Genomic DNA, 19,843 nt, shown 5'->3' on the forward strand with positions numbered 1-19,843 from the left:
GCCTCTAACCCATTACCCAAAACAATCGCAAGGCAGCTATGCTAATGCAGTAAGAAATGGTACTGAACAACAGTCAAACATTAATGACATGATGAACGAATTCTTAGAGGAATTCAAAAACATGTTCCAACAATTACTACAACAAAACAGCATGGTCCTAAACATGCTGAAAACGCTTATATCTAAAATTCAATAGCTTCATTAAAATAGCAGAGTGGAATGTCAATGGACTTCCAAAGCTCAAAAATGAGGTTGAGTTATTTCTACTACACAACAAAATTGACATTCTGTTAATAAGTAAAAGCCATTTCACACGTCAAACTTACTTTAAGATATCTCACTACACAACCTATTCCTCAAACCACCCAGACAATACAGCCCACGCTGGATCAGCTGTTCTGATAAAAAATACTATTAAACATGCAGAACTACCCAAGTATGCTGAGAATTGCTTGCAAGTTACAGTTATCAAAGTCAGTATGAGGTCTTACGAACTAACAGTCGCAGCAGTCTACTATCCACCCCGATACAACTTAAAGAAAGAAGACTTCAAAAACTCAAAAACTCTAGGACATAAATTTATTGCAGGGGGAGACTTCAACAGCAAACATATATTATTTGAATCTCGTCTCACAAAAGGCAGAGAACTAGTAAGCTTAATACATGAAAACAACTACCACCCTTTGTCAACAGGCTCTTCTACATACTGGCCACCGGATCCAAACAAAACACCTGATCTGCTGGATCTATTTATCACTCAGGGCATAACTATGATCTCTCATCTGACCCCTCCCCAATTATCGCAACCATCAGCAACTTTATAATCTACAAAACGGCAAGGCTACACACTGGGACAACTAACTGGGAAAAATACCGCAGCAAATTAGAAGACGATATTAGTCTACAAGTAAGCCTCAAAACAACAAGAGAGATAGATGAAACATTAACGGCTTTAAACAACACTCTTATAGAGGCTGTACAAAATGCTACACCTGCGAACAAAACAGGTAGCAAAGCCCAATACATCCCAGCTGAAATTAAAAAGTTGATAACTCAAAAAAGGAAAGCTAGAACCAAATGGCACCCATGCCCCAGCAGACAAGACTACATTAGACAGGCTAAGCAATCAACTAAAATCCAAACTTAAAGAGGCACAAGAACTGTCATTTACAAACTACATAACAAATCTAAACCGGTACGATAACTCCATATGGAAACCGATAAAAAACTCCAAAATAAACCAAGACTCCGGTATCTCCAGTTAGAAACGAACAGGGACCAACACTACAGTGGACCAGAAGTGATGAAGAAAAATCAACGCTATTTGCCGAGCATCTAGCTCAAGTATTTACTCCCAACAACGACGCTCCAGATATTGAAATTGAAAGGGACATAAATAACATTCCAGAGAACATACCAATCCAATATTTCAATAAATCCAATCAAAATCCAATATTTAAACATTAGAAAAGCTCCTGGGCTGGACAAAATAACACCCAAGATGATGAAGGAACTACCAGATAAAGGAATCATACTGATTACTCCCATCTTCAATGCTATTCTACGATTAAACTACTGGCCAAAGCTCTTTAAAACCGCTGAAATAATACTAATCCCAAAAGCAGGAAAAAATCCAAACGAGGTTTCATCATATAGGCCAATAAGCCTACTATCAGTCGTATCCAAAATACTTGAAAGGTTACTCTTACAAAAAATTAACTTAGGCCCCAATACGGAGGAATGGATACCCAACCACCAATTTGGCTTTCGAAAAAAACACTCGACAATACAGCAGAGAACACACCATAAATTCTGCAATGGAAAGCAAACACTACTGCACAGCTGGTTTTTTAGATGTTAGTCAAGCCTTTGATAAGGTTTGGCACACAGGCCTGATTTTCAAAATCAAGAAATCTTTACCCATCACGTAACTGAAACTGTTAAAATCCTATCTGAGTGGGAGAGAATTCCGAACAAGAGTGAATGAAAGTAATTCCAATAATTTTCCTATAAAATCTGGTGTTCCACAGGGCAGCGTTCTTGGACCAATATTATATGTGCTATACACAGCAGATCTACCCTCCGCTAATGAAACCATCACTGACACGTTTGCAGATGATGCTGTCATTCTTGCAGCCGACGAAAATCCAATTATAGCATCTAACATTCTACAGGTACAACTGAATAAAATCGAGACATGGTCTTACAAGTGGAGAATTAAAATGAATGAAACAAAATCAGTCCAGGTGACTTTTACCTTGAGAAGAGATCCATGTCCCCGAGTTTCACTTAACAATATCCAACTTCCCCAACCCTCTAGCACTAAATACTTAGGAATACACCTTGACTCAAAACTCACCTGGAAAGGACATATTCTTAAGAAGCGGAAACAAATTGACCTAAGAATGAAAGATCTAAACTGGTTAGTAGCCAGGAAATCGAAACTGAGCCTTGAAAACAAAATCTTTGTATACAAAACCGTCATAAAACCTATTTGGACGTAAGGAATCCAACTCTGGGGATGTGCGAGCAAGTCAAACACAGCCATAATTCAAAGATGCCAATCAAAAATACTCCGAACGAGAGCTGATGCACCTTGGTATGTGTCAAACCTAACAATTCATGAAGATCTAAGAATCCTGTTCGTACAAGATGTAATCACTAAATACAGCACGAAGCACCATGAAGCACTGGAATCGCATGGTAACCCCTTACTCCAACCTCTACTAGAACACCAAGCCAATAGGAGACTCAAAAGGAACTGGCCAGCTGACCTGAAAACCGGTTAAGTGGTCTTGTCACTGGAGAAGACCTCACCACACCAACAGGAGCCCCTTGCTCCGCAGCCAGCAAATTAGCTTATAGAACTTTATTTGTGTTTTGATGGCGAAAGATTGTGTCATAATAAAAAAAATTGCATACAAACATATGTCACAATCTAATGTTTTCTTAACTTTCTTAACGACAAACCCAGCGATATAGTCAACATCACAAACATAAGATGACAATATTTTTGAAAACTTAAATTATTTACAGTATAATCCTGATCCTGGTTACTAGTTATTGTTTCCCTTTTATTTTCATCAGTTATAAAGTTGTCAATGAGTTGATGATCAACAGTTTTCATTTTCACAGTATTTGTTGTGCTCATTGCTAATATTATAGAAGATACCTGTTCTATACAATTAGCCTGGGTAGATCCTGTAACATTTGTGTGCATTAAGAGTCTTTTATATGCAGCTTTAAATTGTTTTGCCGTTGGGTTGTTGTAACCTCCATGACTCCTAATAGAGCTAAAGAAAACTTCTAAGTGATTTTGAGAAAGTTTATAGGCCGAAAGATACTTCAGACCTCCATCCATATCCTCCACGTAATTTTTCCAAATTCCCATTAGTGACTTTAAACTAATGATCATACCAATAAAACCCGTCTTTCTTTGACTTAGATATAGGGATTCACCATTTTTGGACGACTTAAGTGAACTAAGATATTTTATAGATTCTTCAATAAATTTCGGCTATTTAAAATATCGAAAATATCATTGATATGTTCAATGGAATTTTGAGTAGCTTCGCTATGTACAAATTCTTTTGAGCTTTTATTTCTCAAATAATGTATTACCTTAACAACTTTACTTGAACTTTTGGGCAGCTAATTTAACTTTCATTTTTTCCTTATACCAGTTTAAATGCCTTCGGATTATCCTAGTTGCAAGATAAAGGCCTTCCTTTTCTTGAATGTCTACTAATTTTTGCAAATATTCCCATTTAATCGCTTTATTATTCCCGTCAAAAAAATTTTTGTGATAACCTATTAACATATGTGGAGAGTCAAATATTACGTATATTGATTGCTGCTCCAAGTTGTTTAACCATGCTAATATTTAATGCTGCACCATCAAACGTTAAACTGGTAATTGTGACATCAGCTTCGTGCATTATTTTTAAGCACATTTTTATTAGATTACTTTTTTGAACACTTGATAACCCATCGATTAAAAAGTAGCCTATCGGCAGCTTCCATGAATCATTTAAACTATTAATTAAGAATACAATTGCTTCTTTTGCTTTAATTTCAGAAGAATCGCTTTGAGGTTTACTTCCTATGTCAACATACCTACAATTAATGTTTTCGATTTTATTTAAATAGAAAATATAATGTTAGGATACTTTTTATAATTGCTAATAAATATTAAGCTACACCTACCCTAAAAACTTTTCACCATCCCTTTCTATTTTCTGGTGTATAGACATTTCATCGACCATCAAAGCACAGATACATGATTTTCCTTTATTTCTAAGTTCAACTACTTTTTGTTTTAATACATTCACTTCTTCTTTTTGAAACCCAGGCTCACAAGCTACTACTTGATACCACTTTTGAAGAGTTCGTGGATGAGGCAACATGTTAGAAAAAGTTTTTCTGACATACAAGTAAGCTTTTGGTGAATAGAAATTAAGATTGAGAGCGAAGCTTTTTTACTCCGGTGGATATGTTTTAGTGCTCTTAGATGTAAGTAGCTGCTTAAAGATAGTTTTTGCAGAAGCATGCATCGTATCCTAATAAAATAAAAAGCAATAATCAAAACTTGATCTATTAACTACAAACAATATAAAATAATAAACTGTTATACATGCCAAAACTAAATAGATCACTAATAAGAAGTATTAATAATTTTCTTTACGAAAATTTCAGAGAGAGATCTTCATCGATCATCTGTTTTTTTTTAAGATGTTCTGATAAAGATTTTAAGGTATTTACTTTTTTAACAAGCCTTCTATTTCGTTGTTGCAACATTTTGATTTGTTTGTTTTTTTTTTTTGAATTAATTTGTTTACTACTTTATATCCCTGGTCTCTGTTAGATGATCCTTGTTCAAAGTCACCAAGATAATGTCTTCGCTTTTTCAAGGGACGTTCTAAGGTAGTTTCGTCTGAAATTTCTACTGGAGTCTTTATGGTGGTAGATTCACTCGTTATATTTATATTTTCCCTTTTAGATCCTGTTGGTTTGACTGAGACAGTCTCTTTTTTTACTGGAAATTTTCTAGTTGCAACTTGTTTAATTAAATGGTTTGGAAAATCGAAAATGCTGGGTACAGCATCTTTTTTTAGTTGTGTTTTTTTAACTCCAACCGCTAGTAATATACGAATCCGCTGTGAAATGTTTGGAGCAAACTTTAGAACTCTTTGTTAATTTAAAATTTGAATGGATGGAATGAAGATGGAGGCAGATAGTCGTGGTAACCAAAAATTGTTTTACAAGGCACTAAAGACGCTAAGAAAAGGTAAAGAAACAACGATGAAACAGGTGAAACGTAAAGACGGCACACTGATTATCAGTCCAAATGAGATTATGGAAAGATGGAGACAATACTTCAGCGAACTCCTAACACCCAGACAACCGAAAGAGGAAACTGTAATGATAGAAGTAGAAGGAGAACATGGACAAGAAAATGATATTCAAATAGAAGAAGTCAAAGAAGCAATTAATAATACAAAGAGAGGTAAATCAGCTGGTCATCACAAAATCACTGCTGAAATGTTAAAGACAATGGGACCGAAAGGAGTTGAATTTTTAACCAAAATTATGAACATGGCTTGGAACCGATGTACAGTCCCCGAAGATTGGAGAATTGGCATAATACTACCAATCTTTAAGAAAGGAGACCCAAGTTCTTGTGAAAATTATAGAGGAATTAATCTACTCAGTATCGTCTCCAAAATATATGAAAGCATCCTAGAAAAGAAATTAAGACACATCGTTGAACCACATCTGGATGAAGTACAAAGTGGGTTTAGGAAGGGACACAGTACGCAAGACCATATATTTACGTTGAAACAAATAATTGAGAAAGCTAGAATAAAGAACACAGAAATATATATGGCATTTCTAGATATTGAGAAAGCATTTGACAGAGTGTCCCAGGAAGCAGTTTGGAAAAGTCTGCAAAATAGAAATATTGACCATCAACTAACAGGTGCTATCAAAAGTCTGTATCAAAATAACAAGAGTTATGTGCGTAAGGATAACTTGGAATCAGAGATGTTTGCAATAAACGAGGGTCTAAGACAAGGAGGTGTTATGAGCCCCATACTGTTCATATTGATTATTGACGACATAATTAAGGAAACAAAAGCAAGTATACACAAAGTACATATCGGATATAGTAAACTACGACCGGTTGGTATAGCTGAGTGTGCATTCGCAGATAATCTCATGTTATGCGCTTCCAACGAGAGAGACCTCCAGAAAAATATAGATAGATGGAATAATGAGCTGGCAATTAGAAACATGAAGATTAATGTTAAGAAAACCAAGGTGATGTTAATAGCGAAAACGAACCGAAATGTTAACATAGAAATTAACCAACAACTCATAGAACAAGTAGATGCATTCAAATACCTAGGGGTTACAATAGACAGAGAAGGTACCATGCAGAATGAAATAACAGAAAGAATAAGTAGTGCTTCAAAAGTGTACCATAATCTTAGTAGAGCATTCATAAGTAAACCTGAAATCAGCAGAAGAACCAAAATGACAGTTTATAAGACAGTATTCCGACCAATATTGATATACGGAAGCGAGAGCTGGGTTTTAACAAAGCAATTAAAAAGCAAGATACAAGCCATTGATATGAAATATCTAAGACGAGTCAAAGGAATAACACGACGAGACAAAATAAGAAATGAAGATGCTAGAGAAGAACTGGGCATAGAATCTGTACTACACGCTATTGAAACACAACAAATAAAATGGTTTGGTCATCTGTGCCGAATGAGCGACAACCGACCCGTTAAGCAAATCTGGAAGGCTAAAGTGAAAAAGTTTAAAACCAGAGGCAGACCACGGAAAACCTGGGATGACGAAGTAGGGCAGATTTTGAAAAGTAGGGGAATAGAATGGTCAGAAGCTCAAAATAAGGCAAAAAACAAGCAAGAATGGACAAAATTCGTGCACAGAATAGAATAGAAAAAAAAAAAGAAAATTCTGTATTTTCATTGGATTTGAGATATAATGTAATGTATATCTGTAACATGTATTTGTATTTACCCACACCTTAGGGTAGAGAGGTGTTCGATTATATATATATATATATATATATATATATATATATATATATATATATATATATATATAATAATTTTCTTTACCGAAAATTTCAGAGAGAGATCTTCATCGATCATCTGTTTTTCTTTAAGATGTTCTGATAAAGATTTTAAGGTATTTACTTTTTTAACAAGCCTTCTATTTCGTTGTTGCAACATTTTGATTTGTTTGTTTTTTTTTTGAATTAATTTGTTTACTACTTTATATCCCTGGTCTCTGTTAGATGATCCTTGTTCAAAGTCACCAAGATAATGTCTTCGCTTTTTCAAGGGACGTTCTAAGGTAGTTTCGTCTGAAATTTCTACTGGAGTCTTTATGGTGGTAGATTCACTCGTTATATTTATATTTTCCCTTTTAGATCCTGTTGGTTTGACTGAGACAGTCTCTTTTTTTACTGGAAATTTTCTAGTTGCAACTTGTTTAATTAAATGGTTTGGAAAATCGAAAATGCTGGGTACAGCATCTTTTTTTAGTTGTGTTTTTTTAACTCCAACCGCTAGTAATATACGAATCCGCTGTGAAATGTTTGGAGCAAACTTTAGAACTCTTTGTTAATTTAAAATTTTCACGGCGCATCGCTATAATCCATTTTTTGCAATGATGAATCTTTAGGAAATCTAACACAATTTATTTACTTAATCCTTCAGTTTTCAATCTAATTATAAAATGAAAATTATATATAAGACTTTCTCGTATATGTATCTATTTTAAACACTTTGAGAGGGAAAAGTAAAATAATAGGTGCTAAATTTCTGGTATGTTTTTCAAGTTTAATTTGTGAATTTACTTTCCCATGAAATGATATATCTGTCCCTTTTTTTGTCGCTGCGTACAATTAAATGCACTGCAAGATAACATCATAATTAATATACTAATGTATTTTACTATTAATGAACACTTTAAAAAGTTTACAACGCCTATAAACACTTCTAATCTCTACCGTTTCTGCCGTAAACTGACGTCACCTACAGCTGTGTGACTAGTTTTATGTTGGTTTCACTCTTCGAGACGAGAGAATAGCATTACGGCGTGTCTATCAGTTTTTATGGTCTAAGATATGACACCATCAGACTTCTATTAAGATGTATACGCCAATATACAATATTTTTTCTCAGTATTCATTCCACGTTACTAAATTTTATTACATAAGTTATATTTTTAGTGATGTTTTGACATACAGTTTCTAAATTATTTTTTACCTAGTTATATCGTTGGTACAAATTATTCTCTGAAAGTTTTTTCATATATCGTACAAAAGTATAAGATTGTTTGATAATTACGGCATTCGCCAACTTGTATGAGCGTGATCATGTTGTTAGTTTTTTTATTAATTATATATTACTTATGTATTTGTTTTAGAATCCTTAGCAGTAGTAGCTCAATTTATAGGTCCTGATAACTTTAGACCTCTTACTGGAGATTGTCTACAATTAGGATTAAAAATATTGAATGAAACTTCAGATCCTGACATAAACAAAAGTATTTATGCCCTTTTTTCTGCATTGGCTATTAATATGAAAGAAGACCTTAGTCCTGCACTGCCAAAAATTATCAATGATATGATAGAAAGTATACAAAGTAGTGAAGGAATAGTTGTAAGTTTTTATTTTACAGTTTGTACAGCATAAATAATATTTTAATTCTTGTGACCAGTATAACCTGGTCCAATTATCAAGAACCTACATGATGGTATAACAGAGTATCATTTTGCTGCATTAGATTAATTTAATAAATATGTTGATACAACCTCGTTAAGTTTCTCCCTGATGAAGGACATAACCAATGTCCGAAAGCTTGGAATAAAAATTTAAAAGAGTACACATTTCATTTTTATTGCTGCAAACCCACTATTTAACGTTTACTTATATATATATATATATATATATATATATATATATATATATATATATATATATATATATATATATGACTTACCAAAACGTAAAACGGGACACAGACATTAATGAACTGACAAATAAAAGTTGATATCTGATATCTCATGGTTTACTGTCATTAGTGTATAATTATTTTTATATGAGCTTATCATTGATGTTTTCGAAAAAGGTTGAAATTATTAAAAAAGGTTGTATCTATGAAAAATCGTGTAACGACAATCTGTGATCGGAGTTTCCTAGATGTCAATTTAAAGAAACTTTTTGAAATGTTTTTAAACAATGGCTACCCAAAACATATATTAAAAAAACTTATTTATAACACTAACTTTTACAATAGAGCTTTAATAAATAATCCACAACCAGTTTCATATAAAAAAATACCTTTCATAAAAAATTTAACAGACCAAATTGTCCCACTTTTCAAAACATTTCCGAACATTAAATTAATTAAATACAATCCACTTCTAAATTCAAGGTTATTCTGAAAAATAAAAGTTAAAACTCCAAATTCATTAATGAGTAATATAATTTATAGAATAAATTGCAGTTAATATCAAAGTTGTTATATTGGTCAAAGTCAACAGTGGCTTAAAAAACGTGTCACTCAACACAAAAGTGACTGTAACATACAAAAAAACTCTTGTGCCTTAGTGGACCACCACTTGAAGACAGGACATAACTTTGACTTTATTAATGTAAAAATCTTGGAACAAGTTGATAATTATAAAAATCGGCTTTTCCTTGAAATGGTACACATTAATAAAACTCCTGAATCTATCAATTATAAGACAGACACCAATCATTTAAGTAATATCTACTGCAACATACTAAACAAGTAATTCTCTAGTAACTGTACCTATAATTTTATTACATTCCTAAATATCAGTGTTGCAGTAACTGACTACATACCATCAATTACATTTTATAGATCAATTTATCGTGTTCCTGATTCTTTCTCAATTCTATTAATTCCATCTTTCCACTTTATAAAATGAATAATACTGTCATAGTAATTGTTTATTTTAACCTACTCGCTGAAAATTGTACAACGGGAATTCACTCTATAAAATATTGCGGTTACCATAACTCCTAAATAAAATCAAACAAATATGTCATTTATTTAGATATGCCAAAAAAATTTAAAATTTCATTCTTATAGTTGTAAGTATTAAAATATTAATTTTGCTTACATATAATCATTAATTATTCTAATAAATTTACAGTTTTCTCTTGAAGAAGTCACAAAATCGTGACGAAATATTGAGACTGAACAAATAGAGTTTTATTTCCTGACCGATTGCTGATACTATAAATCAATATATATATATATATATATATATATATATATATATATATATATATATATATATATATCAGCACCTCAGAGGTAAACAGTACCAAGTCACTATTTTATCAAAAATGAGATTTCAGTACCATATGACTTAATATTCATGCTATTTTCTGTGGTAAACAGATCTCCGTTCAATTCTGTTCTATTCTAAAGATAGGTGGCGTTAAACAGTACTAACCCACAGAGTGTATTAGAAGTAAACTGTATTATGTCAGTTAATACTATTTACCTCGAATGCCTGTAGTCACGTGTCTGACTTGGTATTAAATTGTCATTGCGTTTACGAGTACTAGGTGATTAATAAATATTCTGAAGATAAGTTTGAACTTAGTGACTGTGTTTGTTATACGATATTTAAAAAAAGTGTTGACAAAATGAGCCGTGGACAACGTTTGTGTGCTTTAGTACAGAATATAAATGATATTCAGACGACCCCAAAAGAAGAATGGTTGGAAGAACGTGCCAACATAACCTCACTTGGAAATAATATATCAGGTAATTATTTTGTATTTTATTTTTCGTTAATACCTAACTAATCGTTGTCATCATATTAAAGTGAACAAGTAAAATTTAATCAATGTACTTATGTAAAGCACTTACTAGTTCGGTAAATAAAACAGTTTGAATGGCTTAGTACACAACACTTCTCAATTTATTGGTGGATGTATGTGACATGATACTTTTATTTTAGTAAGCAATTTTGAAAATGATAATTACTATTTTTATAGGTTGAAAAGTTATAAATAGATATCTGCATGTTACACAAAAAACATTTTAAACAATATAATTATTGCGAGATAAATTCAAATATTTAAAGCACTTAAAAGTTGGGTAAATGAAATAATTTGGGTGACTTAGTACAATGCACTTCTAAAATTATTGGTCGATGTATGTGACATGATACTTTTATTCTAGTTAGCAATTTTGAAAGTGAAAATTTCTATTTTGTAGGTTGAAAAGTTATAAATAGATATCTGCAGATTACACAAAAAACATTTTTTAAACAATATAATTATTACAAGATAAATTCAAATATTCAAAGCACTTCTTAAAAGTTTGGTAAATGAAACAATTTGAGAGACTTGGTACACTACATTTCTCAAATTGTTGGTTGATGTATGTGACATGATACTGTTATTTTAGTTAGCAATTTTGAAAGTGATAATTACACAAACATTTTTAAACAATATAATTACAAGATAACCATTCAAAAAAGAGTAAGAACAATCAGTTCCCTTAAATAAATTTTTTGGTGTCCACTTTTTGAATATATTTTAGTTGCTTTGCATTTTTAATGTTACCGTAATACTCCTACTTATACGAGACTTGTTTCAGGTGACCTACAACAGGGACATGTTAGAAATATTGCAACGGGAGTATGTGTTTCCAGTAAATTGTCAGATACTTGCTCATCTATTTTAACAGAAAACATGATACCGCCAGAAAAACCATTACATGATAACTCTAATCAATTTGTGACTGAAGCAGATCATATGTGTGCTATATCACTTAATAGCATAACTGAGCATACACAAAATGAGCAAACATCTGACATAGTATCAACGGAACCAAACCCAATTGATGAGCGAGATAGTTGCTCTGAAGCTGAACTAGACGAAATCTTTGACGACTCAGATGAAGATCCAAATTACCAGTTGTCTGATAATTCGAGTATTTCCGGTACAAATGAAGAAGATAATAATGAAAACGGCAATGTTCTCAATAACGAAGACCAAGAAAATATTACAATCAAGACACGTAAACGTAAGAGAAATTACAAAACATGGAAGTCGACAGTTAGAAAAGAAAAACGAGCAGGTGGTGAACAGTATGTATCAAAAAAGAATAAGTTAATGAAACCACGGGTACTGGGTCCAACATGTAAAGAAACGTGTAAATTGAAATGTACTGAGCAGTTTTCAGAAGAAAATCGTCACGATATTTTAAAACAGTTTTGGTCTGCTCAAATTGACATTAATCAGAAACGTCAATTTGTCGCATCTACTGTTAAAGTCGAGCCCATCCATACACGACGCGAAAGAACGGGAACAAGAAGAAATCAGCGAAACAAAACATTACGATATTCACTCGCAAAAGACCAAACATACATAGTAGTGTGTAAAATATTTTACTTGAATACATTAAATATTTCGCAAACTTTCGTTAGAACCGCTCTGTCTAAGAAAGGAACTAGCGGTGTAGTATCTGAAGATAGAAGAGGAAAAAAGGTTCCGCCCAACAAAATTAACGAAGAAGTAAGGCGTAGTGTAAGAGAACATATTTTACAATTTCCTGTTGAACAGTCTCATTACCGGCGTGAAAAGACAAATAAAAATTATCTAGGGTCGCATTTAAATATTTCCAAGATGTATGAACTCTACAAGCAACAGTGTGAGGAACAGAATATTTCATTGGAAAATATAGCCAAGCCATGGCTTTATAATGAAATATTTAACACAGAGTTCAACTATTCCTTTAAATCGCCAATTAATGACACGTGCGACACTTGTGACTGTTTCCAAATTAAACTGCGTGATTCGTCAACGCTGGAAGAAAGGAAAAGCTTACAGGATGAATATGATAGACATCTGGTAGAGGCATCTAACCGATACAATCTCAAAAAAATTGATAAAGAGAGGTCTTCCACAATTCTTAGTCTAAAAGTCATAATGGTTGATCTTGAAAAGTGCCTACCTACTCCTGTGTTAAAAAATGCACAGAGTTTCTATAGTCTAAAACTGTGGACATTTAACTACACCATCCACGATACAAGTAACAAAAATGTATATTGCTGTATGTGGGATGAGTCAATCGCTGGAAGAGGAGTCAACGAGATGGCCTCCTGTTTGCTGAAATGGATATTGTTCTCAAACATATCACCTACTGTTCAAGATTTAGTAATTTGGTCCGATAATTGCCCATCACAAAATAGAAACCTCGGTATGGTTATGTGCTACTTTTATATCCTCCAAATTTGTCCCAATCTTAAAAGTATAAGTCATAAATTCTTATTGAGAGGACATACACATCTAGAGGTGGACTCGCATCATGCAAGAATAGAAAGTGAATCAAAAAATCAGCCACAGTTTCATATCATGACACCTTGGGATTGGCAACAGATCGCCAGAATGTGTAACAAAAAAAATCCCTATGAAGTGTTAGCAATGGAAACGAACGATTTTAAGAACTTTAAAAGTATGTACACATCTCAACAGTCGTCTTATGTAGCACGTAAAAAATCGACAAATGGAGAACAGTTTTTAATATCTAAGGCCGTTCAATTGCAAGTGAGAGCAGATGCACCTGGTTATTTATTTTATCAAACAAATTTTGAAAGTGACTTTTATGAGCTGGATCTCAATAGACTTAGGAGAAATCCAAAATTAGGTGACATTAATTTGCCTCTTATCCGTGAAGGACTGAATCCATTACCCTCTACTAAATACCAACATTTGCAGAATTTATTAAAATGGGTTCCCAAGGTATTCCATAGTTTTTATATTAATTTACCACATTCTAATAATTTATCAAATGAAACTATTGATGACGATTACGATTAAGTCTATTGTAAAATGTTTGTATGTTTGTATAATTTACGAAATAAAAATTAATTCACCACTGCTTGTTTACTTCTATTACTTTCACTTACAGATAATTTTAATTGTTGGAATACTAAATAATATGTGACTCGAAATATTGGAGAATATTGAAGCTAGGTATTGATGAGCGTCTGTTTAGCAAAAAAAGACAGAGGAATAGTTGAAGACACCTTTATTACTTCAGTATTAAGTCATATTTTTGAATAAATAAAATCGAGGTAAAATGTATTAAGTCATTTTTTTCAAAAAATTCTAGGTTCAATGTTTTTTTATGTTTAGTGTCAAAAAATATAACTGTTACAGAAACATTTGGCCGAATTACAAAATATTTTATTTTACTACTTACTAACAATAGTGCTTTGAAGATAGATAACAACTTCAATCGTCATTTTCTCAATAATTCACTTTTGTGACTTAGTACACTTTACCTCTGAGGTGCTGATATATATATATATATATATATATATATATATATATATATATATATATATATATATATATATATATATATATATATATATATAACCTACATTATGGTATAACAGAGTATCATTTTGCTAATTTAGATTAATTTAATAAATATATTGTGTATACAAATATATTTTATACAATATTATGAATACAAATGGAAAATCCTCAAAAAAGTCAATTTTTATATATAAAAATACACTTTCCCAATGACATTATTCAAATGTATCTTCAATTCCCTAGGGGTACCCCTGAAAAAAATGAGGAGAGGTAGCGTGTTATACAGAGTTTAAAAGGATTGTCAATGCTCTGTTCAGCAATGTAAATATTTTTCTTTTTTGTACAGAGATAGTCAAGGAAAAAATTATTTTATTTCATTCCATCAAAAAGCCATCGAGTCGAATATCTTTCACAATTGACTGGTCTATTTTAAACTTAGGAAATTAGGGATTTTTAAACATTAGCCTAAATTATTTTAAAACGCGCTTAACTGAATTTCAGAAAATTGAAATATTAATAATAAAATTAAAAAGACAGTCAAGATTTCATTTCACGTACAAATCGTCTATGTATCTGTTGATACGTATTTCGCTTTAATAAAGCTCATCAGAACAGTTATTCATAGGCGTTCTATTATGAAATATTAATATTGATTGGAGTGAATGATAAAATAAGAACGCATTCTGAGGTATGCAGATTATTTTATGAAAAGTATCCCGGCCGTCACATTTCCCAGTCTACGGTGAGAAGAAGAAATTGCGAGAAGTTGGAACTGTCAAAGATCTTTCCAAACCTGGTCAATCAAAATTGAATGATCAAAAGAAATTAAATATATTGTTAACTGTTGAGGAAAATCCACATAAACCAACAAGAGAATTGGCTGGTGATAATAATATCAGTAAAACTTCTGTATTGAGAATTTTGAAAAAAAAATACCATCCGTATAAAATTCAACTACTGCAGGAACTAAATGAAGATGATCCATATCGTAGATTACAATTTTGTGGAGTAATTACGAGTAAATGCCAACGGAATGCGATGTTTCCAAGAATATTCTTTTCTCACATGGGGGAACATTTACCCTACATGGAACGGTCATGAAACAAAATAAGGTCAAGGAATGAAATAAAATAATTTTTTCCTTGACTATCCCTGTACAAAAAAGAAAAATATTTACATTGCTGAATAGAGCATTGAAAACCCTTTTAAACGCTGTATCGCACGCTACCACCTTTTCATTTAAAATTTTTTCAGGGCTAACTACTAACCCTAGAGAGTTCAAGATACATTTGAATAATATCATATGGAAAGTGTATTTTCATATATAAAAATTGACCAGTTTCAGGATTTTAAATTTGTAATCATAATATTGTATAAAATTAATTTATCCGTTACTTTAAGACCTCACTGTATATTATATATAAGGAGCAACGACTGTCAAAATCAATAAGCAGTGAAAACAATGAAATGAGGTAAAATCCCTTTCACAATGTAGAAGATCTCAGTCAGATAAGAGGAGAAAAGAAACAAGCTAGATGTTAACTATTCCATATAGCGTAAACGTTTCTATTTGTATTTGCAAAATAGCATCAACCCATATCTGTAAGAATAATGTTCACTTAGAAGGAAGAGAATGGTTCTTTTAATTAAAAGAGAAAGCCAAAAAGTGGCCTTTCATAACGAGTAAAACAGAGATAATAATGTCTAAAAGTGACTTACATGTGTATTAATAGAATATCGATGGTAAATACAGCTACCCAGTTTTACAAAGAATTTGTCATAAAATCAAAAATTCACATAGAGTAATCGTACTTGAAAGATTACAGTAGCTTACTTAACCCATGTATAACAGATTTAAACAAGTATAGTTGTAGCATAAAAGTAGCCTTAAATATTACAATGAAGCGTGAAAAAAGCCGCCTGGAAATTATTTAAGGATTTAAAACATAATTAAGGAAAAAAAGACAAAGGAAGCAGGTGTCTATTTTAAAATGTTAAATTGTTAAATTAAAAACCAATGTAGTTAAAACACAACAAATTTTAAGAAGTGAACTTGTTAAAAAATTATCAAATAAATAATTAATATTACATTGATTGATGGCACTAACGTGCACACCGTTAAAATTTGAAAATTTAAGGCACGTCTGTGATATTAATTCCCAGCCGCCTTTAGATCTAACGGACAAGTTGTAGTTGTTAGAGAGCAACGACGCAGAAAGGAAACAAACATTTACAAATTAACATTACTCTTACAGATATGGACTGATGCTGTTTTGTAAATACAAAATGAAACGTTTCCACTAATATATGGAACAGTTAACAGTTAACATCTAGCTTGTTTCTTTTCTCCTCTTATCTGACTGAGATCTTCAAGAGTTACAGTGATATATGATATATATATATATATATATATATATATATATATATATATATATATATATATATATATATATATATATATATATATATATATATATATATACAGTAGACTCCCTCTATAACGAGAACTGAAATGACAGACTAATTACCTCGTTATAAGCCGATCTCGTTATATCAGACAATCATAATACTGTGCATACATATGAATCTGTAGTTTTCTAAACCATTAACTTCCTATAGTGAAGCCATTCGGAGCAATATAAGATGCTAATAAATATGGTTTGAATGGCGTTTTTGAAAAAAAAGTTATTTACTTTTATTGTCAATGAAATATATTAAAACATAAAAGAGTTGTTTACTTTTATTATCAATGATATACGTTAAAACAAAAAAGCTGTACTTATATTTTTTCCAACTACATAATGTATAAATCGTATTTTCAAGGATAACATAAACTATTGCTTCTGCAATTTTAAGAACTCTGTTATTTTTAACTGCTTTAAATGGTCCAGTATCATTTTATCATATATTTTCTAAAGATGTGAAACAGTTGTATTTATTCATTGTAAAGAAGTTTATTGCGGGCTGCAGTTAAGTTTATTGAGGGGCTGTTTGAAAAGGTATTTATTTATAGCCACGACCGGACTAAAAACGTAAAAAACACGTTTTTGGATCTTATTTTTTCTCGCTATAACCAAGTTTGCCTAGCTATAGACGGTTACAGTTCAATAGAAATTTCACGGAACATCTAATGTATCTCGTTATAAGCGAAACCTCGTAATAACCGTGTTCGTTATAGAGGGAGTATACTGTATACAGATTCGGCAAATTTTCAACTACCGTATACGTTATTCAGTATGTGGAACAAAGATAACACTTAATTGTTTGAATAGAAGTGAGAGGCAGTCACCATCTCGATAGAGTAGGTATGACTTTTAAACAGTGTTGCTATTATTTCTGTTACATCTTTCCTTCTAAAATTTTAGTCCGATACATGAGTCTAAAATAATATTTAAATCCACTACAGTTCATTGTAGAATAAAAATTAATATTGTCGCAAAAAAATTCAAATAAAGTAGCCACGTAATTGTTATTTTCTAATCGATTTTATCAATTACTTTATTAGTTAACAAAGAACAGTGATTTAAGTAATTTATACGTGGCAACAAAGCATTGTTCCCCTGAAGAGTTTAAAATTTTAAGCAACGCCTTCTTTTACAGTGCGAAGCGGCATAAAAATACACCGATGACGATGACCGACAGTAATTATCGGACATTGATGGGGTGCAGTTCTTTGCATAAAATTATTTCGTCGCCAACTTTCCGTCGGTAAATCTTTAAGAAAAACTCAAACACTTAGGTATTCGAGTTTTAAATGTAATTTTTGTAGATTTTTAGCTGTGGTAGCTAGGAAATAAAACAATAATTAACTTAACAAACATTAACTAAATATAAATATTATTTTTATAAGAAAAAAACCAATCAAAAAAATTATTCTAAATAATTAAAATTAAAGGCATTTTTAAAAAATCTCTAACCAATTAAATGTTCAAACAAACCACCATTTTAAGCTAAACAAAATCCGAATCTATCAATTAAAGCTCAAAGTCTCATTGCATTTAGCTGATTTGGTTGTACTCGACTACAAAGTTGAACAATTTTTTCTTACAATTCTGCTAAATTGGTGGCTCGTTCGAATTCATGCCGATATAATTTTGATTTTAGCATTCCTACGAAATAAAATACCAAAGGTGCTAAATCTGGTGATCTAGGGGGCCATTTTATTGTTCCTCGTGTAGAAATTATTCGTCCAGGATATGTTTGTTCCAAATAATTTGTAACTTCGATTGCATTATGTGCTGGGCAACCATCCTGTTGAAACCAAACATCATCGAAGTTGACCGCAAGGTTTCAAACTGCTGGAATAATCTGATTGCGTAATAAATCTAGATACTTTCGTCCATTCAGATTTCCCGTAATAAAAAATGGACCAATTATATTATCGTTTTAAATGCCAGTCCACACATTTAATTTCTTTGGGAATTGTGTTTTCACAGCAATACTCAAATGTTTCTTTTCCCTAGACCATTAGCGGACGACAGATGGATTATGACGTTTATGGATTGTGAATGAAGATTCATCGGGAAACATTTTTTAAAAAGTTATTGTTTTTAAAAAGCAGCAATAAATAACTATTATTTCTACAATAGAATGGTTCCCATAATACCATTTCACCATTTGAATCTTTTCTTTTTGAAAATACAGTAGAACCTCGATAGGTCAAACCTCAATAACTTAAAAACCTCTATAACTTCAAAAAATTATATGTTCCCTTCCCATCGGAGCGCAAAACCTCTACAACTTAAAATACACAATCTCGATAACTTAAATAAATAATATCAATATTGGCCCTCAGTAACTTAAAGAAATGTTTTCACAATCTCTATAACATAAAATTGTTTACCAATGACAGCTGAACAGCTTACTGTATCATAAGTTTTGATCACTGTTCTAGAAACATCGAATTAGGTTACACCTTGCTTAAAATGAGTTCAAAAAGAAAATTAACAACGCTAACATATGCTGATAAATTAAAAGCTATAGAAGCAGTGAAAAATGGATTCAAAAGAAAAGAAGTTGCGGCTCTGTTTGGAATACACGAGAGTACATTATCAATCATCATAAAAAAAGAAACCGAACTATTGAAAAAACAAGAATCAGGAGACAAAAATTGCCGAATTCCCTAATTTGGAACAGTGTTTGTTTACGTGGTTAAAACAGTATCGAAACAAAACCATCAGTATCAGTGGACCCATACTGAAAGAAAAGGCTGTAGAGTTCGCTAATTCACTAAAAATCGATAATTTTAAAGCCAGCAATGGCTGGTTAGAGAATTTCAATAAACGAATGATTTAACCTTATAAAAATGTGCGGCGAAAGTACGAGCGTAAGCAAATCAGTCTGCCAAGAATGGAAATCTGACTTGCATAATTTAGTGAATAATTATGATCCCAATGATGTTTTTAATGCTGATGAAACTG

General features: G+C 31.8%; 1 protein-coding gene across 6 annotated transcripts in view; it reads left to right on the forward strand.

Moving 5' to 3' along the window:
• Positions 1-19,843, forward strand: part of LOC140445546 (importin-4-like) — a 550,550-nt gene that overhangs the window by 259,853 nt on the left and 270,854 nt on the right. For all 6 annotated transcript variants that reach the window (XM_072537643.1, XM_072537647.1, XM_072537644.1 and 3 more), the window contains one exon: positions 8,470-8,705. In XM_072537643.1, the coding sequence (XP_072393744.1) occupies positions 8,470-8,705 (236 nt within the window). The remainder of the gene's footprint in view (positions 1-8,469; positions 8,706-19,843) is intronic.

Source organism: Diabrotica undecimpunctata, chromosome 7 (genome assembly GCF_040954645.1).
Source record: "Diabrotica undecimpunctata isolate CICGRU chromosome 7, icDiaUnde3, whole genome shotgun sequence".
Taxonomy (NCBI): Eukaryota; Metazoa; Arthropoda; class Insecta; order Coleoptera; family Chrysomelidae; genus Diabrotica; species Diabrotica undecimpunctata.